The sequence below is a fragment of the Leptonychotes weddellii genome, chromosome 5, assembly GCF_054177405.1.
Source record: "Leptonychotes weddellii isolate Sample4059 chromosome 5, ASM5417740v2, whole genome shotgun sequence".
NCBI lineage: Eukaryota > Metazoa > Chordata > Mammalia > Carnivora > Phocidae > Leptonychotes > Leptonychotes weddellii.
In genome coordinates, this window is record NC_138373.1 from 15,899,590 (window position 1) to 15,920,175 (window position 20,586).

The 20,586-nt window shown below is 56.2% G+C and overlaps 2 protein-coding genes across 4 annotated transcripts in view; one reads left to right on the top strand and one right to left on the bottom strand.

Moving 5' to 3' along the window:
* LAT (linker for activation of T cells) overlaps window positions 1-20,586 on the top strand; it is a 419,561-nt gene that overhangs the window by 20,524 nt on the left and 378,451 nt on the right. The gene's annotated exons all lie outside the window — the stretch shown is intronic.
* The window catches only part of SBK1 (SH3 domain binding kinase 1), a 45,095-nt gene continuing 36,937 nt past the window's right edge, over window positions 12,429-20,586 (bottom strand). For both annotated transcript variants that reach the window (XM_006733983.3, XM_081819788.1), the window contains exons 2-4: window positions 15,374-15,606; window positions 13,851-14,053; window positions 12,429-13,306 (exon numbers count right to left, since the gene is read on the bottom strand). In XM_006733983.3, the coding sequence (XP_006734046.3) occupies window positions 12,485-13,306; window positions 13,851-14,053; window positions 15,374-15,606 (1,258 nt within the window). In that variant the 3' untranslated portion in view covers window positions 12,429-12,484. The remainder of the gene's footprint in view (window positions 13,307-13,850; window positions 14,054-15,373; window positions 15,607-20,586) is intronic.

The window sequence follows — 20,586 nt, forward strand, 5'->3', positions numbered from 1 at the left end:
TTTTTTTTTTTAAAGATTTTATTTATTTATTTGAAGAGAGAGACACAGCGAGAGAGGGAACACAAGCAGGGGGAGTGGCAGAGGGAGAAGCAGGCTTCCCGCCGAGCAGGGAGCCCGATGCGGGGCTCGATCCCAGGACCCTGGGATCATGACCTGAGCCGAAGGCAGACGCTTAACGACTGAGCCACCCAGGCGCCCCAATACATAAGTAAATCTTAAAGAAGAAAATAAATGATTTGCCCGAGGTCACACCTCCAGGAAGGGGCAACTCCCGGTCCGGGCCAAGCCCGGCCTGACTGCTCAGTGAGCGCTGGGCCCAGCCCTCAGCACCGGTCGCAAGCAGGAAGCTGGGCCCTGGGCCGTTCAGCCAGTAAATAGGATATGTGTTGAGATGTCCCACCGGACAGGCCATGCGCTGGGATCTGGGACAAGCTCAGAAACAGGACACCATTTCTGTTCTTGCAGAACACTTGGTCCAGAGGGAGGGGCAGATGCAAACGGTTACAACCCAGTGTACACAAATCAATGCTAGAAGAGGAGCCTGTGGACTGTGGAGTGAGCATCTACTGTGGGCCCCGCCCTGTTATCAGCCAGGCTTATCTCTTCATCCTTGCAAAAACCCCTCGAGTTATCATGGGCCCCATTTTGTTGATGAATAAAGTGAGGTTTAGAGAGACTCAGTAATTTGCCTAAGGTCACAGCAAACAAGTGGCAGATTTGGGACTTCCTAGGGGAAGTGTAGGGTTCTGGGGGGGCGCATCCCAGAGGGCTTCCTAGAGGAGGTGCCGCCGCCTTGAGTTGTATGGGAGAGGGGACTGGTCCATGGAGAGGAGGAGGAGGGTGTTCCAAGCAAAGGAAACCACCTACAAAGGCCCGGAGGCTGACCAGCCTGGCAACCTGGGGAGGCTGCACGTGGCCTGGCCCAGAGTTCACCCAGGCCGAGTAGAGCTGGTGCCTTTCCCCGGAGGGTTGGCCCCTGCTTGCCCTTCTCAGGGGCTCTGGCTGGGCTGGGCTCAACGTGCAGGACCAGGCCCCGGGCAAGGACTCAGCCTTGCCCGGCCCTTGGGACAGCATCGGTGCGGGAATGCCCATCATGGAGGCAGTCCAGCTGCCTGAGTGGGACTCCCTGCTCTGTCCTTTGCTGGCTCTGTGACCTTGGGCAAGCCACTTCCCTCTCTGAGCCTTGATTGCTTCAGCTATAAAACAGGGACGCCAGGGCCTCGTGGGCTTGTAGGAGGATTACATGTCTTAATAGACGCAAAGGGCTCCGAGCAGGGCCTGGCTGAAGTCAGTGCTCTAGAAATGCTGGCTGTTTATGGTAGTGCGACTGTCCACCTGACAAGTTCACAGCTTTCACTTAGGTTAAGGGAAGCCAGCGGTGGTTATGGGGCCTACTGCCCCCCAGTCGCCCTGCCCGCATCTCAGGATTCGGTGTCACCTGCCCCACTGCCAAAGCCGCACCACGGTCGGGGCCTGAGCCCAATGGGGGTGGCACGGGTGGCTGGGGACGTGGAGGCCCCTGGCAGCTGGGGGGAGGGGTGGGAACCAAGAGAAGTGGTGACTAAGACGGGAACCCGAAATGCACTCACACGGAGAACTCCCCCAGGAGGTGGGTTCTTTCACTCTGGCTCCGGGGAGTGACTCATGCGGGGGTAGGCACGGAAGGTGCTAGGGCGCCAGGGGAGATGCTCATCCCTCCCAAGAAGCTGGTTGCACAGTGGGCTGTGGAGGGCTGGGGTGCCTCCCAGATTCTCGGATTGGGGAATGGATAGGCCCTGTGACTGAGAGGCCTGGAGTCAGAAAGACCTGGGTTCAGATTCCAGCATGGTTACTTTGTAGCTGTGTGATCTTGGGCAAAGAACTTCCCCTCTCTGTGCCTCAGTTTCCTCTCCTGTAACATCAGGCTAATTAAATCCACCTCCTGGCGCTAAACCCTTCCTATTGTGCTTTATTGGATCTTGGTGACTCCCCACCTCAAGGACCTGCCATGGCTCCCCTTTGCCCACACAACCAAGTGCAGCCTTCTTCTGTGGGGAGTCGGGTGGTGGGGTACTGGTGCTTTATAAATAAGTTTATGCATACATCAGGCTCCCTGCTCAGCGGGAGCAAGCTTCTTCTCCCTCTGCCTGCCGCTCCCTCTGCTCGTGCTCTCTCTCAAATAAATAAATAAAATCTTAAAAAGAGTATTTATTTATTTGAGAGAGAGAGAGAGAGAGAGCTAACTAGATAGAGAAAAGCAGAGTCCCCACTGAGCAGAGAGCCTGATGCAGGGCTTGATCCCAGGGCCCCGAGATCATGACCTGAGCTGAAGGCAGACGCTTAACCGACTGAGCCACCCAGGCGCCCCAGAAACTCTCCACTTCATTTTATGAAAGCAGCATGACCTTAACATAAAAACTTGATAAACAAATAAACCAACCAACAAAATATAACAAGAACAAAAACAACAAAAACCAGTAAGTCGTAGACCAATCTCTCCCTGATTTCGAAGCAAACATTCTAAATCAAATGCTAGCAAATAAAATGCAGTTGTATTTTATCAAGATCAAAAAAATAACAGACTTTGAGCAACTAGAGCTTATTTCAGGAATGCAAGACAGGTTCCATATCAAGTGATTCATCAACATAATTCTTTACATCATCATGAAAGAGAGTAACAATGTGCTCATATCAATTGATGTTGAAAAATTCAATTTCTTTTTCTTAAGAAAAACTCTTTAAAAAGAAAGAAGAAGAAGAAGGAGAAACTACTTAAGCATGATAAAGGTTCTTTGCCCAAACTAACAGCAAACATCATTCTAGATACTAAAGCCATTTCTCTTAGAATCAAAACAAAACAGTGTTTTTGGAGGTTCAATCAAAGACACCAGGATAAAAAACAATGAAATGCTCACTACTGAGAAAGAGGAGATAAGGCAACTTGATATTGTAAGAAATCGTTCACTAGAAATAGAAAAAGGAAAAGATTTCATCCACATTTATATTACTGGGAAATACACCTAACAGAGAAGGGGTAGGAGCTCCATGAAGAAAAATGTGTTGAAGGATAAAGAAGAGCTAACATCAGAACACGGGACAAGTTAAAAACATCAGAGAAACACGAATTTCCCCACATGTAATTCCAATCAAAAAACCAATGGGGCCTTTAAAAAACCAGGTAGCACCTACATGACGTTGCACATGGAAAATGCCCCAGATCTGCACCATGGCAACTAAACAAACAACCCAGAAATGGAACCCGTTATCTTATGGGAGTTGAAATCATGACAAAAGTGGAAATGCAATTCAGTCAGAAGAGGCCAGTTTACTTAAAACAGTACCAGCACAGCTGGCTGTCCACTGGAAGAAATAAGCAAATAAAATTGGATAAATAGCAGCAAAAGTAAATTAAAGATGAGTTAACCCTTCGTAAAAGTCTTAGGAGAACCCTTAGGGAACTACACTTAAAATCTAGGGACCGCGGACAATTTACAAACCCAGAAGAAAAGAAGCCCAGAGGACACCAAAAATCTTTCAGATTAATCTATGTTAAATTTAGGAGGGAAGATTATGGGAAGATACCCAAGCTAAGTTAAAGGATGATTTCCATTTGCAAATCCGGCAGATGAACGAACCAGTCCATATAGATGGACAGCAAAAGACCCAAGAGTCGCAAAGTAAAATGGCAAAGGGTCGAAGAGACTATTCGAAGAGGAGCAAGTCCAAATGGCAAATTAAAGCACCGATGAGTGAGCACTTTATACTGAGAGGTAGGCAACAACGAGTGGCTGCTGGGGTTTTAAGGGAAGCACACTGTCATTTTTGCTGACGGAGAGGTTAATTCTTAAGAGCTCTTTTATTTTCTTTATTTTTTATTTTTATTTATTTATTTAAAGATTTTATTTACTTGACACAGAGAGCACAAGCAGAGGGAGAGAGAGGGAGAAGCAGGATCCCTGCTGAGCAAGGAGCCCCATGTGGGACTCGATCCCAGGACCCTGGGATCATGACCTGAGCCGAAGGCAGCCGCTTAACCGACTGAGCCACCCAGGCGTCCCTTAAGAGCTCTTTTAGAAAGAAATCCGGCAATATCCCATACTATTTGTTTGGAAGATCTTAAAAAATTTACTTCTTATTCCTTAACTATACTTATTCCTTAAACTACAGGAAAATGTGCTCCACCAAAACAAAAGAGTAAATCAAGTATGAGAAACGTAATTCAATACAGGAATAGGAGCTCCAACATAGAAAAGAGGGAGAGGGACTCCTTGGGGAAATGATGAGAGGAGACAGACCCCAGGACGATCCTGCAACAGGTCCAGAGAGCAGCCGGTGCATCTCGGAGCAGGGCAGGGGGCTCTAGCCGCTTTCTAGAAGGTTAAACTTGGAAACCACTTAATCAAACCAAACCTCTTGAGAAACAATGTAAACAACTGATGGAGAGATTGGGGTTGAATTAATAATAAGTACATAGATTATTCTACACAAATAAAAAAAGAAAATTACCAACACCTAGAAAATAAAAGGTTGTGCAGAAAGGAAATGTGATCATAATTTACTACATGGTTCGGCTAATAGAATAATAAATAGCAAATAATAATGTTCAATAAAATTCTTGGATGGACAGATTCATGTTTTCCATCAAATTCAGGAAGTTTTCAGGGGCGCCTGAGTAGCTCAGTCAGTTAAGCAGCCAACTCTTGATTTTGGCTCAGGTCATGATCTTGGGGTCCTGGGATCGAGCCCCCACATTGGGCTCCCTGCTCAGCGGGGAGCCTGCTTCTCCCTCCCTCTCTGCACCTCCCACTGCTCATTCTCTCTCTCTCTCAAATAAATAAAATCCTTAAAAAATTTAAGAAGTTTTCAGCCATTATTCTTCATAATTTTTCTCCTGTCCCCATAAGTTGTTTTTTTTTTTTTTTTTAAGATTTTTAATTTATTTATCTGAGAGAGAGAATGGGAGACAGAGAGCATGAGAGGGGGAGGATCAGAGGGAGAAGCAGACTCCCTGCCGAGCAGGGAGCCCGATGCGGGACTCGATCCTGGGACTCCAGGATCATGACCTGAGCCGAAGGCAGTCAGTCGCTTAACCAACTGAGCCAGCCAGGCGCCCCCCCATAAGTTTTTAAAAGGATGATTATGTAGCTGATTTCCAGCAGAAACAAAGTGAATGGCCACCCAAGTGATGGCTGAAGGAGACATACTAATATCACACTGCAAAATAACATGGCAGAGGACACGGGTCCACGGAGGCGGACAGAGTTGGGGCCAAATGATACGTCTCCTCCCCCACCCCCTCCCACCTGCACTCGCACCCCCACTCCCACCCCCCTCTCCCACCTCCACTTCCACCTCCACTCCCAACCCCTGCCCCTCTCCCCCCTCTACTCCCCTCCATCCCTCACCACCCACCTCACCCCCACCCCATTATCCGTGGGAGAATACCCGTTCTCAGTCAGTTACTTTGGGTGGGGCTTCAGTGTCCCCCCCCCCCCGCTCCGGGGGAGCACGTGACAAGGCCTCGGCCAATCAGAGAACCGCATTGCCCTGGCTATGTGATTAGATCAGCGATGGGGACGGGACCCAGTCAGAACCAAGCAAGCACGGGGAACCCACCAACCGGGACAGGTCGCCTGGGACCCAGCCTCCTCTCTTTCCTGTTGGGCGTCGCTCTTGAGAGGATGGAAGGTGTGGTGGCTGGCAGCCATCCTACGCCATGAGGAGAGAGGGCGAAGTCCAGGAATAAGTCTTCCCTGAAGAAATAGAGCAGTTGGAGAGAGAAACCTATCCTGGTGTCAAAGTTGAAGCCTTTGCATTAAGCTACACCTGAAGTTGGTTCTATTTAGGGACTTTTTTTTTTCCCCCAAATCAGCCACTTTGAGTTGGGTTTCCTGTCGCTTGGGACCAAATGGGTCCTGGCGAATACTCTGGTAGTCTCAGCTTCAGAAGTGAGCATCCAGCCTCGGAAAGGCTCAGTGGCTTCTCTTGATCAAGGTCACTTGTTGGTCAGGAGATGCTGTAGGCAGGGCCCCAGAGATACGGGTGGCTTCAGGGGCCTTAGGGATTAAGTTTCTCTGGATATTAGTCAGAACTTCTTTATTTGCAGGCTACCAGACTCAAATGGATTTATGAGCACATATTGGCTCATGTGACTGGAAAACCTATTTATATCTAATTTCAGTCTTGGATCCTAGTGTTCAAATAATGTCATCAGATTCCTTTTCCCTTAATCTCTTGGCCCTGCTTCAGTCACTCTGTGTGGTTTTCATGCTTGGACAGAATCTACCTGTGTGGTGGCCAAGATGGCCACCAGCAGGTCCAGCCTTACATCGCACAAACTTAGCAAATCTAGTGAAAAGAGAACACTTTACCCCTAATAAGTGTAGAGAAAGGCCAGGACCTGCCTCGCTTGGGTTATATGTCCATGTCTGAGCCAAATGCTGTGGCTCAGGGGATGGAATGTGCTGGTTGACCAGACCTGGTCATGTGGCCATGCCACGGAACCAACCGGGGTTGGGGGGGGGAGGTCAGCACCACCTGAACCACATGGATCAAGAACATGCAAGGGAAACTTGGGGTGCTATCAACTAAAAGGGGGGTGAAGGTGCAAAACAGGCAAAAATAGCAGATGTCTACTACCTCTTACACTATTCTTAGCATCCCGTGATCCTTATCACAACTGTAATTAAATATAACCCCAAATCCTCCGCCTTCTGCAGGCACCCCCTCTTTTCCTCTAACATCAAAATAGAATGACTTGAGCCCCCTTGCCACATATTAAGGACAACCAGGCCCCTCCAGGATCTCTCCGAGGATTTCCAAACTGGGGCTCACAGTCTCCTGAGTCAGGCCACGGCCAACCTCTTTTTCTTCTTCTTGTCTTTACTGAGGTAGGACTGACAAGTAAGAACTGTATATGCTTAAGGTGTACAACTTGGTGTTTTGAGATATGTGTACACTGTGAAATGGTCACCACAAGCTAATATATGTATCACCTCACATAGTTAGGGTTTGAGAGAGTGTGTGTGTGGCGGGAACACCTAAGGTAATGCTCTCTTAGCAAATTTCAAGTGTACAGTCCACGATTGTGGATTACACCGCCTACTTCTTTGGCTGCCTCTGTACACTCTTGGCCTTGGGAGCCGCCATACTCTTCTGCCCTTCTTTGGCTCCAAATGAAAGCCCCTCAATTTCTCCATTGACCTTAAAGCAAGGCTGGGTTGATGAACATTCTCCTCCCCTCAACTGCCAGTAAATAACTTGAAATTACTTTTCTTACACCCACATTTCCACCCTGAACCAGGCACTAGATGGGGGCGGGGGGTAAGGCTCTACATTTTTTTAGAGAGAAATGCTGTTTGGGGACTCTCTCCCTCAGTGATGTAAGTACGTTGAGTTGGCATCTCCTGCCCTGCGTGAAGGGTAGAATGGGACCCTGAGGCTGCCCCCCCTTTTTAAAAAGTATTTTATTTATTTGAGAGAGAGCGTGCATGTGAGAGAGAGCCTGAGTGAGGGGGTGGAGAGGGAGAAGCAGGCTCCCCGCTGAGCACGGAGCCCGACTGGGGGCCCGATCCCAGGATCCTGGGATCATGACCTGAGCCGAAGGCAGACGCTTCCATTTCAATATGCCTTGTCTTGGAATGCTTAGCAGTCACTGGCGAGTAGCTGGGAAAACTCGTGCAGGACTCAAGGAGCATGTTGGGAAAAAAGGGAGAATACAAAGAATACAATCCCTTCCCTTCTGAAGTTCACTGTTACTGGAACCTCTTTGATAGACTAAGTCTAGCCTGAAGACTATGGGCAGGAGAAGACACCAAGTGCCCTTGAGAAGGCACTAGCCAAGAGCAAGGGCAGGTGACCCAGGCTAAATGGAAGGACCCAAGGGTTGCAGGGGTTGCTTTGGCTCTGATATAGTGTGTGGGAGGGGCTGGAAACCCTTCTGGTCAAGTCCCTGGGGCCTGACCGAGCGTGGCGACAGGGCAGTTACGCAGTGATGCTAAGCGGCAGACAAGAGCAACAGTGGCGGAAAACCAATGCCCCCTAGTGGCAAGTCCTGGCATTATCTGACACACTGGCAGCGCCAAGGTGATATTTGTACACCAAGGGGGGGAACCAGAGATACTGTTTGCATTTGTGGATTTCCCTTCCACCCCTTAATAATCCATTAAAGTGTTCTGTGAAGCCCCTGGGTGTCCAGTCTTATCGTTGAAGAGAAGTGGAAGATGGTTTGAAATGACAGTTTTTCTTTAACGTATCCTAGATAAAATTCTTGGGGACGAGTCCTTTCCCTTCTGATCTAGTTTGGGTGGATTTGTTTTTCTCTTTTCTTATTTTTTTTTTCCTATTTTTTTACCCCCACCCGCATTTCATGGATAATTATGTAATCGAATTAATGTCTATTTTCCTTTTCAGCAAGTAAGCTTCAGGGGCTAGGGATTGTTTGTCTTGTTTGTTGCTGGATCCTCGCCACCTAAAATAGTATTGGGCATTCATTCATTAAGCTGACAGATCATTAGGGAGTGTCTGTCCTGTGCCAGGCCCTCTCCTAGGCATTGGGGGTGTTGAGGGGATAGCAGTTTGCCAAACACTGACTGTTCTTTCGGAACTTCCGTGCTAGCGGACAGAGGTGGAGGACAAACATGGTATCGGGACTGGTGATGAGCGCTCAGGGTAAGGGGCTTCTGCTCCAGGAAGTCTTCTCTGATCGCTTGATATTTGAGCAGGGACCTGAAGAACAGGAGGGAGGCAGGAGGGAGGCGGGAGATTTGGGAGAGTTCCAGGGAGAGGTACAGGCCCTGAGGGGAGAGCATGCTGGGTGATCCTGGGGCCAGGGGGGAGGGGAGGTGGGGGTGGGGTGGGACCTTGGAGGCCACCCTAAGGACTTCAGCCTTGATTGGGTGGCATAAGGAGCTATCGAAGGGTCTGGAACAGAAGGAAAGGTCTTATCTATGAGACGGTAATAAATTCTTGCTGAATGAATGTGGAATCATGAAACTCCTTACAGCCCAGCCCAGCCCCCCGACCTTCAGCACTCCATTTTGCCTTTAACTCTGCCCCTTCAGCTTCTTCCCACCCAGCCATGCCCCGCTGCCCAGAGAACTCCGAATCCTCTGGTTTTCTGTCTTTGGTGAGCTCCTGACACCCCCAAACTTGATGAGCTTCCCAGTTACGTACTTTCCCAGCAGCCAGCCTTAAATGTGGGTTATGTCTGTCTCCATCATTCCATTGCTGGCTGCCTGAGGACAGGACACCATCTGGCCTGCTCACTGCTGTATCCCGGGTGGGACGCAGAATGTGCTCGGTAAATATTTGCTGGGTGACGACTGGGTAAATCAGCCTACTCTGTTCCTCTGGGCTTTGGCTTCTATTTTCTGCCCAGTCTGAGGGCTCCAAGCTGAACCTGGACATCGGGCCAGGGACGAGTCGCTGCCCCTTCCCTCCCAGAACCTGGTCCTTGTTCCTGTGGCCTTCAAGCCTCCTCTAGGTCTGAAGTAACTGCTCTCAGACTCCGCAGACCCCACTTTAGAACATCTGTCAAGCTTTCAGCTCAAGAATAATTGTGTGCCCCACTCCCTACTCTGTCGGTATTCTGAGACAAGACAGCCACTCAGTGGTAATTTTTCTAGACTTTATTTTATAGCAATTGTCATGATTAGAGAAGTAAATAACACATTTAAAAACCTTCTCAGGGCCAAAGGATGCCAGAGTATTTACAAACACATGGTGGGGAGGGGCGGTGGCAAGACATGAGGGGCTGGGGCTCGGGAACTGGGGTTCTGCCCAGGCCCTGAGCCAGGCTTGGACACAGAGGCTAGTCACCACGACTGTCCCACCAGCAACGGCACAGGCTCAGGGAGTATTGGCAGCATTGGGGCTCTCTCAGTGGGCCTGATGGGAGGCCCTCTAGATAACCTGTGGCCCTGCCTCCCGCCCAGGGGGCTCCCCACACCCCACAGGCCAGCTCAGAGGGGCCTCTGGGAAGCACCGAAGGACAGGGGCAGTGTGGGGGCACAGGGGCTGGGACAGAGATCGGGGATGACCCAGCCTGCCCAGGGTGGGACAGAGAGAGAGAGAGAGAGAGAGAGAGAGAGACACACACACACACACATACACACAGCTTCACAGAAGAATCAAAAGAGGAAGATTTTTTGTGTGTTGTCTTCTAAGTCTTCATGTCTACGGTGTGATTAATTTTTTGCTATTTGTTTCTTCGACAGTGACATAAACTGAGGTAAACATCAGTGACCAACACCTCTCCTAAGGGGCAAAGGGTCCCAACCCAAGTAGCAGAGGTGGCAGCAACAGCAGCAGCAGGGCCCCGACAGCGAGGGAGCGGGCCTGGCCCGGTTCCGCTCAGGTGTCGGGCGGTCGCTGCCCCTCCCTGTGCCTCTGAACACAGGCGCTGGGCTACAGAACTACAGGCCCCTTTCCAGCTCTAACATTCTAGATACTACGACGAGGGAGAAACTCCCAAATAGGATCTTAACAGAGAAAGAGAGAGAGGGGGCGCACGGCGAGGGACATCTACTTGGAATCTTGCGTCCGTGTTATTGCAGGAGAGACAGGATGTCGAGAGGCCTAAGGCAAAAGGAGAAGTCGCGGCTGGGAGAGAGAGGTGGCCCGGATGGGCTCCAGGTGGGCCGGGGGCAGTGATGGGGGGCCCTTCTCTGAAACGTGGCCCTTGGTGGGAGGAGGGATTGCTACTTACCTGGCGCGTGGAGGGCCCCAGGGCCCAGGGCAGAGGAGGGCTCGGGAGGGGCGGGCACACTGAGGGGGGCGGGGCCAGGCCCTGGGGCAAACCGCACGCTGTTTGTAAACTGGACCCAGGCAGGGCAGGGGGACCTATAGCCCTTTTGCGCGGTGGGAATGAGGGATGAGCGGAGAGAGGTGGGGGCTCCAGGCCAGAGGGTGGTTGGGCCCTCTCTGGTCAGCCGGGCTCCTTGGAGAGCCCCCTCCAACGGCCTGGAGCCCCGGTAGGACCCTGGCAGGTGTGGCCCGGGATGGCTGAGGGGCCCCTGCCAGGCAGAAGGAGCGGCCTCACCCATGTCGAGGTTATTGCGGGGTCCCGGGCCTCCACAGCGAGGGCAGGGGTCACGAGGGAACACTGGGTGAGGTTGGGTTCCGGTTTTGCTGCCTCGGGGCCTGAACCCACCTGCAGTGCCTCCTGGCCAGATTCCCTGAGGGGCGCGTGGTGAAGCACGGGCCTGGACACCCGCTGGCAACTGCCTGGGGAGGACCCTGGGGCTGGGCGGAGTTTCGGAGGCGTCTGGATGCCATCGCTGGACACACGAGACTACACGCAAACGCGGGCACTCGACTCACACTCACGCCGCACACACACCTATTCGCGCACTCACCCCCCTCGCGTTTCCATGGACCCCCAGCCTCATTCCCACAGCATCCTCACACCCACAGCAGCCCACTCCAGTACCAGGAAGCTGGGAGACGTGGGGATGGGGGCAGCCCGGAGCTGACATGCAGGTCCCCAGCAGAAACCCAGGGAAATTCCTGGCACAGATCACCTCTGTGTCTGGGCTCGGGGATCTGAGGTTCCGGGGTCGGGGAAGGTGCGGCCAGCTGGGGGGAGCTGGGCTGGCCCTGGGCTCTGTACTCACACCTGTCGCCCTGGGGATGCTGGGCCGCCACCCTGGCAGCCCTTCCCTTGGCGAGTTTGCGGGACAATTCATGGGGAGGCAGGGGAGGGCTTCTAGAGCTCCACCTCTCAGGGTCCCTGCAGCTCGGGGGCAAGCTGCCCTCTTTCGGGGCTCAGTGTCCTCATCTCGGGGGAATGGGTTGTGGGGGTTACTAGATTCTTCGGGCTTGTAGCTGCGCGGGCACACACACACACACACACACACACACACACACACACACTTTTGCCACATCCAGACATTTGCTACATTTTGCAGAGGGCTTGGCCTCTCCCGTATAGCCTCCCAGGAAAGGGCCAGGGCGCAGCTGAGCAACACGCCTGCCCTCAGCTCGTCGCCCTCCCCCTAGCCAGCATCCGAGGGCCCTAAGTAGCCCCTTCTTTGCCCCAACACTTCCGTCCCCTTCTGTGTCCGGGTGCGGGGAGGGTGCGGAGGGAGCGGCCAGGAGGAAGGACCAGGGGTGGGGCTGCGGGATGATGGGCCAGGGGGTGCAAAGGGCTAGGAGCAACTAGTCAGGGTCGCAGGGGTAGGGGAGGTGTGTGTGTGTGTTTTGGGGAGGGGAGTCTGCCCGCAAGCTCCCTCGCTCCGGGTGTCAGGGGTGCCTCTGAATCCTCGGGTCTGCGGGGCTCGGCTCCTGTGAGCCAAGCCCCCGCCCCACAGGCGGGGCAAGAGGTCTTTCGGTGGCTATCGCCGCAGCCCGCCGCGGACCAGGCGCCCGGGCCCGCCGCCCCGCCCAGCCTAGCGCTACTCCCCCCCCCCCCCCGCCGCCGCGGGGGTCGGTCGGATTCTCACCCCCCCCCTCCCCCCCCCGGCTCGGCGCGGGCCCGGCCTGGTGCGAGCACGGCGGGGGCGGCTCAGACGCAGATCTCGATGGCCGTGGCCAGCACCACCTGCCCTTTGCTCTTGTCCGGGCGGCCGTCGGTCCTGCCGGGGGGCCCCGGGGGCGCCAGGCCGGCCTCGGGCACGGGCACGGGCGCGGGCGCGGGCGCGGGCCCGACGGCGGGGGGCGCGGGCCGGGAGCCGCTGCCGCTCTCGGTCAGCAGCGTCCGCTTGAGCGGCGCGGGCGCCTCGAGGCGCGGCGGCCCGGCGGCGGGCGGGCGGTCCCCGGCGGGCTTGCGCGCGCGGTGCGAGGGCCGGCGCCGCAGCTCGGACGTGAGCTCGTGCTTGAGGAAGCGGAAGACCTCCTTGGCCGGCCCGCGGCGCTCGGGCTCCAGGGCGAGCAGGCGCTGGAACATGCGCAGTGCGGGCTCGGTGAAGCGACGCCACTGCGACGGCAGCCCCGGCAGGCGGCCCCGCTGCCAGCGCACGAACTCCTCGAAGAAGGCGTCCGCGCCCGACGCCGCCTCCCACGGGAAGTTGCCGGTGAGCACGCAGAAGATGAGCACGCCGAAGGCCCACACGTCCACGCCCGTGTCCACCGCGAAGCCGTCGGCGCGGCCCGCCTGGCACACCTCGGGCGCCGTGTACGGGATGGTGCCGCTGACCCGCTTCACGCGGCAGCCCACGCGGCGCGTCATGCCGAAGTCGGCCAGCTTCACGCGGCGGCACTCGCGGTCGAACAGCAGCACGTTCTCGGGCTTGATGTCGCGGTGCACCAGCTGCCGCCCGTGCATGAAGTCCAGCGCCAGGCCCAGCTGCTGCACGCAGCGCTTCACCGTGTCCTCGGGGAGCCCCACCTGCCGGCCCGGGACGGGGAGGGGGGAGTCGCGCTCAGGGACGGCCGCCTTCCCCCCGCCCCCCCCCCCGACGGCGGTCCCCGCCCCGCCACCGCTCCCGCCTCTCAGTCCCCACTGCTGCCAGTCCCCTCTGGCCGTGGCCCTCCCTGCTGCCTGCCCCCATCCCACGGGGAGGGGGGTACGCCTGCTCCCTCCCTGGCCCGCTAGCTTTCACCCCGCACCCTCCTCCCCGGTCACTGCCCTGAGCACGCTCTCAGGCGGCAGCCATTGCGTCACTTCCCTTATAGGGACCCAAGCTCTGAGAGGCCTTGCCACTCGCCCCCTGGGCGCCGGCGCAGACTCCCCCCCCCCCCAAACAGAGCCGGGAGCCTGGAGTCCTCCTGGCACTCTCCCCCCACTCCAGAGCACTTGCTCTGGGAAGCCCCTGGTGGCCCCGCTGCCTCGTCTCCCCTCTCCGGTCCCCACTGCTCCGGTGTAGCTGCTCGCTCCCGTCTGTCCTGGGGCCGGAGGACCCTCCCCGTCCCTGTGCCACCACACCAAGTACCTGAGGGGGAATGATGTCGAACAGGTCCCCTGCAGGCGCATACTCTTGGGCGAACACGTAGCAGTCCTCCGTCTCAAAAACCACGTCAAAGACCTTGATGATGAAGGGGCTGGAGGAGAGGCTGTTGGTGATGCTCACCTCCCGCAGGAAGTTCTTCAGCTTGGTCTTGCTCTTGTTCACAAACTTCAGCGCCATTTTCGTGCCTGACGGGGCAGCAGCCGCAGTGGTGAAGGCCCCTGACCCAGCGCTCCTGCACCCCACATCCCCAGGCCTGCCTGTCCGGGCCGCGAGGCCACGGGGGTCTGTCCTCATCCTACTGGTGGGAAACTGAGGCCCGGCGAGGGGAAAGGACTTGCCAGAGGCCGTGCAGCGACTCAGGGGTCAGCCTGGGTCTCCTGCACCCACCTGCAGCCCTCGGTGAGGACGGCCTGCTCCTTCCTCCACGCTCTCCCTTTCTGCCTGACATACAACATACTGATTTCATCTGGTGGCTCTCCCCCCACCCCCGTCCCCCGCTAGGACGTAGCCCCCTGAGCACAGGAATCTTTGTCTCGCTCACTGTTGTATCCCCAGCGCCTACAAGAGTGCGGTGCATCGTAGCTGCTCAACGAATGTGTGTTGAATGGGTGGATAAGAAGGAATTAGACACTGAGAGGTGAGGGGCCACAAGGCCTATTGTCCCGGACTTTGTGCTTGGGTGGCCGTCTGTACCCCCCTGGGGGATGCACACGTGTCCACAGAGCACTTACACATCACAGGCCCTCCCCTCGGCACTCCCCATTCACAACCTGCTTCTCCTAATGACCCTAGGAGGTGGGCCAGCCCGAATTGCTACCCTATTTTACAGAGGAGGAACCTGGGCACAGAGAGGTTAAGCCACTTGCCCAAGGTCACACAGAGAGCAAGTGGTTCCTCCTGCAGCTGTCAGTTGGCACGGAGCCCCCTGCCCCAGGTGTGTGCAGCTGTGGGAGCTCATGCAGTCCCTGTCCCTGACTGGCTGAGTGGGCGCCGCTGTGAGCCTATGCTGTGGGGAAGGCATCGTGCTCCTGGTTAAGCAAGAAGATTCTGGAGCTGATTAGTGGGGTCTCGTCCTGGCTCGAACCCTCTCTAGCTGCATGACCTTAGCTGAGTGACTGGATCTCTGGGTCTCAGTGTCTTCATCTGAGAAACGGAGATGGCCATACTGACCTCCCAGGGGCATCTCCCACCTCTCCTTAAGCATGGTGCCCTGTTTCCAAGGATGCACCCTCAGCCCTGTCCACTTCCCTGGGGTCAGCCCTGACTTCTCTCCTGAGCTCCGGATGTCCCAGGGTCAGCCCCTCAGCTGTCCCCAAGCAGCCCACCCTCCAGCCTGGGCCCTGTACCCCCTCTCAGGTCTCCCTGAGCCGCTCAGGCTGCATCTCTCCACCTGGACCACGAACTCTGTCTCCCTGCTGACCTCTTGGCTCCCGAAGAGAGCACCTGAGAGCCCCAGACAAGTCCCCACCCCTGCCTTCAAAACCGGCCGCCCTGCAGAGGCTCACCTGTGCCCTTGTAGGCCACGAGGTCGACCTTCCCATAGGTGCCCTTGCCTAGCTCCCGGACGAGTTCGTAGTGCTTGGTGACATCATTGGCGGCCAGGGTGCGGAGCGTCAGCGCCTGCATGTCTTCAGTGAGGAGGGGCACCCCTGCACCCAGCCCAGGGGCAGTTCCCGGCCCACAGCAGGGCAGGGAGTGGGGTGGCTCGGGCTCTGGGCAGCCCACGCTCATCTTCTCCCTGTTATGGGGGATATGGCATGAAATGTGACGTCAAGCCAGGGCCCCCTTGTCCACCCACCTCCTCCTTCCCCAGTACCTAGGGTCCCGGGATGCCGGGCTCAAGATGACCACAAGGGGGCGACAAGCATCTTTGCTGCATCCCCGTTCCCCAAAGCTTCAGGGCCAGGCCTGAGCCAGCACTCCCAGCAGACACCCGCAGTCCCCACTTGGGTGCCACTGGCCTATCTGTCTCAGGCTGTCATTCAGACGCTGCGTCAGACAAAGCACAAGTGTTTATGTCACACAGAGACACTCCATATACCAAGTTCACACGGGGGCTCCCATTCATAGATATTGATCCACACCTGCTGTTCACCAGGGGCTTGCTGTTCACAGCCGTGAGGACACAACATTAAACAGATAAGAATCCCACCCTCAGGACGCCTGGGTGGCTCAGTCGGTTAAGCATCTGCCTTTGGCTCAGGTCATGATCTCAGGGTCCTGGGATCAAGCCCCTCGTTGGGCTCCCTGCTCAGCGGGGAGTCTGCTTCTCCCTCTCCCTCTGCCCCTCCCCACCCTGTGCTCTCTCTCTCAAATGAATAAATAAAATCTTTTACATATAAAAAAAAAGAATCCCATCCTCATGGGACTTATGTTCCCGGGGGGGGGGGGCGATGGACAATACATAGTGAATACATGCATTATATATGCTCATAAAAGGTGATCTAGGCTTTTGAGAATGGAAGGCAGGGGGTGGGGAAGGTGAAGTCTGAGGGCAGGGATCACAGTATCAAATTCCTCACCCAAGTAGCGTCAGACAAAACTCTTGGCAGGACGGTGCAGATATGGCCACATACCAACCGTGGCCTTCCACCCGGCCCCTCCACAGACAACACCCCCCCCCGCTCAGGTCCACACAGCTACAGGTGCAGTGCCAGACACCCCCCCCGCCAGCCTCACCCCACCCCGGACACAAGGCAGGGCACCCGTCCCGCAAAGCCCCAACCCTCCCCATTCACAGCCTGACTGACCCCTTTGGAATCCAAACAAACTGCACGCACCCGTCAGAGGTACTGAGTCTGTCCCCAGATGGTGTTGGGGGGCAGAGAGCTGCAGCAGGGAGAGTCCGGGGCTGGGTGACAGCGAATGCCCATCTGGGGCCTGCATTTCTTGTCTGTCAAGCGGGAGGGGGTTGGGCCGGGGAGCCAGGCTTCCAGAGCAAGTGTGCTCCTGTCTGTGTGTGTATCGGCGGGAGAGGCCCGCACTGAAGCCTCTGGAAGCCGAGCCCCAGAAGCCTGCCTCCTGGCGCGCCTCCTGTGCCCTCACCTCACTCCCTCCTACCTCCAATCCCAGGTGACTCAGCCTGTGCTCCCCCAGCCCCCACCCCTGCAAGACAGCCCAGGGCTCTGGGAGAAAAAGCAGACTTGGAGCCGGCCGGCCTGGCTTTGGGTCCAGCTCTGTCACCTGCTAGCTGGATGGCCTTGGGCAAGTACCTTCACCTTCCCTTGCCTTCGTTTTCCATCTATAAAAAGGATAGAATAGTGCCTTCTCCCTACGGGCTTGTGGCTTGTTAAAGGACTTAGCCGTGGAGTGCTTGGTGCTCGGTACACAGTAAGCACTCTGTAAGGGCCAGGTGCCTTGTGCTCTCTCAGTGGTGGGTCTGTGTTCCCTCTAGCCGGGCCCGTGGAGGCTATGAGCAGGGGTGGGCTCTCCGGGAGCCCTGCATGCTCACCCTGGCCCAGCAGCTCCCCTTCCAGGCCCAAACCCTCTTCTCCTCCTCTGCCTTCCCCTTCCCTCTTGGCACGACCCAGCCTCCCACTTCACACAAAGAGGAGGAACATCAGGAGGGAACTTCCTGGCCTCCCACCCAGCCCCAAACGGAGCTCCATCTGCACGTCCTCCGGCTGGCTGGGGGAGCAGGGGGCCCTCCTCCCCTCCTCCCCTCCTCCGATTTGGCTTCTGCCCCTTCTGCTGCCTCAGGATCCTGCTCCCCCTCTCAGCCCCCTTCCCCTCCATTCATGAGTAAGCCCTGTTCTATAGAACCTTCCCCCGCCACAGCCACTGCCTTGCTTTTCCTAATTCCTTCAGTCTGTCGGATGCCCTCAGAGGGGCCCGTCTGTAGCCTGGACTAGCTCATTTCCTAAACCCCCCCAGGGGGAGGGATGGTGCCAGGCCCACAGAAACAGGGTCCTGCTCCCCTACCTCGGCCACCCAGCTGGGCCGTGGCACCTGTCACCAAGTCTCTATGCCATCCCAGCTCTGGCCGGACAGCACTGGGTCGCTCTTACTGAAGCCACCAACTAGGCTAAAGTGGGCGGCCTCTCCCCACGATGGTCCTTCCTTGCTTTCAGCGCTGGAAGGGGTCACCCGTCCCAACCTCTGTCAAATGCCCACACACTACCCGGGGCGGGGGGGGGGGGCGGCGCTAAGAATTCGGAGCGAGGAAACGCAGGCCATCTGCTTTGATGCAGCAGGGAGTTGGACATCGCGTTCTGGGGAGAGTGCGGGCCTCTCCCCCAGGGGTTCCGAGGAGTACACACCCTCTTTGCCTTGAGCTCTCCAGTGAGAGACTGCTGGGCTGCTCGGCTGACCTACTTCTCCTGCCGTGTGTGGCCTCCCCCAGGGCTGCTACGCGGGGCAGGCCATGGGCGTGCACGTCCATGCGCACACACGTGTGCGACGCTCCCACTTCGGGCTGTGGCCCTGCTAGTCATTTTGGGCTGTGTCTGCATCCTCTGGGAGACTGATTGGCAGCTGCAAGTTGCTAGAAGCTCTTCTTCCCTCTCTCCCCTCCTCCCTCACACAGGGGCTGTTGGGTGCATGGCTCGTCCCCTGCTGCTTTGGCCTCAGAGTTGCGCTGTGTAGGCGCTGGTGTGGGTCAGGGGCCCAGCCACAGCGGGGTGGGTCTGGGTCCCACATTTGCCCCCTGCACTCCAGGTTCAGCCCGCGCTGTGACCACCACCCTGCGCTGCGTCTCTCTCGTCTCCTCTGCCGGTCCTGCTGCCTGCCTTGACCTCCCCCTGCCCCATCCACAATCCTCAGGTCCCGTTTCTCTAGGAAGCCTTCCCTGCTGCCCCAGGTGCCAATTCCTGCCTCCGCTGAGCCCCAGGATTCACACAGGGTCTGTGTGTCTCTCTCTGAGGGTTCCTGTTGAAATGTCTTGGGGTGGTCTCAACTCTGTCCCCTGTCTGTCCCCATCAACAGGCCAAGACGTCCCCGGGGGGTAGGGGCTACATCTGATTCAACTTGCCCTCATCCCTTCCTTTGGTTCCTAGGGCCCAGTTTTGGGGGTCTTCACTATTGACCCCTCCCTCCTTCACAACCTCTCTCTCCCTTCCGGCCTGTTCTCTGCAAGGCGTCAGCAGGAGACAAGGAATTAATCCACATAGCTGTCCCTGTCGCTGTGTCATGGCCCAGGTACACACCGCCACTGACCCAGTTACCACGCATGTGACTTAAGAGGCACAGTGGGGAGCGACGGAAACAGCACGGACCTCGGGGCTCAGCAGGCTTGCCCTTGATCCTGCCGTGCGCCACTTTTTAGCCGGGTGACCTTGAGCGAGTCACTTGTCTGGGCCTCCGTGACCACACCTTCACGACGGGGAGAATCACAACAATGACAACAGCAGCAGCTAACACTGAAACAGGGCCCAGCTCTAAGGATGAGCTCATCTTCACGATTCAGTGGGTAGGTGTTCTCATGACCCCCATTTTCGGGAGGAGGAGAATGAGGCAGAGAGCCCGGACAGCTTGCCCAAGGTCAGACGGCTCGCATTGGGATTGGCTCCAAAGTTGGCGCTCTTAACCACTGTTTTCCTGAGTCAGAATGTTGGGAGTGTCCCATCCGGATCCCTGGATATCCAAGTGGGGAAACTGAGGCCCAGAAGAGCACAAAGCCTGAGCCAAAGCTGCCCATGCATTCACTCGGCTCCTGCGGAGAGCCGACCGGCTGTCAGGCGCTTCCCGTGTATTAACTCACTTAATCCCCACAGCAGTGAGGACAGAGCAACTTCTTTCAGGCGGGGGGACTCGAGGCCAGAGAGTGAAGTAAGGTACACCTGCCTCCCCGAGTGCTTGAGGGCATATACGCCTGGCATCTGCGGGAACTTGATCTAAAACTCTGTTACCTTCATCACCCCTGCCTCCCCTTGAAGGAGCAGCCGTGCACTTGGGTGGCTGTGAACTTTCCAGCAGCGGGTGGTGGAGGCCCCTGGCTACTCCCCTCCCCGCCTCCATCCTGTGTGGTTGACACTACCATCCACGCTCAAGCTGACCATGCTGTTCCGGGGGACCCCACATGCTTCGCGCCTCAAGTGTGTGTCCTCACTGGCCTCAAGGGAGGCCCCTGGTTTCCCCTCTGTTGCTGAAGGCAGCGGGGTGTCACCCGGCCTTCTCGGCAGCACTTGTGGCTCTGGCCCTGTGGGCTGGGTCTTCCGCCACACGCTGGGGGGGGCTTCCCAAGCAAGAAGCAAGATCGAACTGCCTACCACTTCCTGTTGGCAGGTGGTTTGAGCTGGCGCCTCTCTTGTGAGAACTACACCCAATGCACAACCCAACTCAGGCCTGCTTTGGAACCGCCCTTCCCTACCACACACACACACACACACACACACACACACACACACACACACACACACACACAGTACCAGCCTGGCAAAATTTCACTCACTGAGTCCTCATAAGTACCTGAGAAGAAGGGCAAGAGGTCTCCTGCTTTTTAAACAAACAGCTTAACTTAGTACACACCACAAAATTTACCCACAGTGGGGCATACAATTCAAGGATTTTAGTAAATGTCCATTGCCACGATCAAGTGATACTTTCTATTTTATAGATGAAGCACAGAGGCCCAGGAGGCTGGTGATTTACCATGGTTTTGGTAAAGATAGCCAACTGTCCATCAAAACTTTGGGTTTCTGGGGCGCCTGGGTGGCTCAGTCGTTGAGTGTCTGCCTTCAGCTCTGGTCATGATCCCGGGGTCCTGGGATCGGGCCCAGCA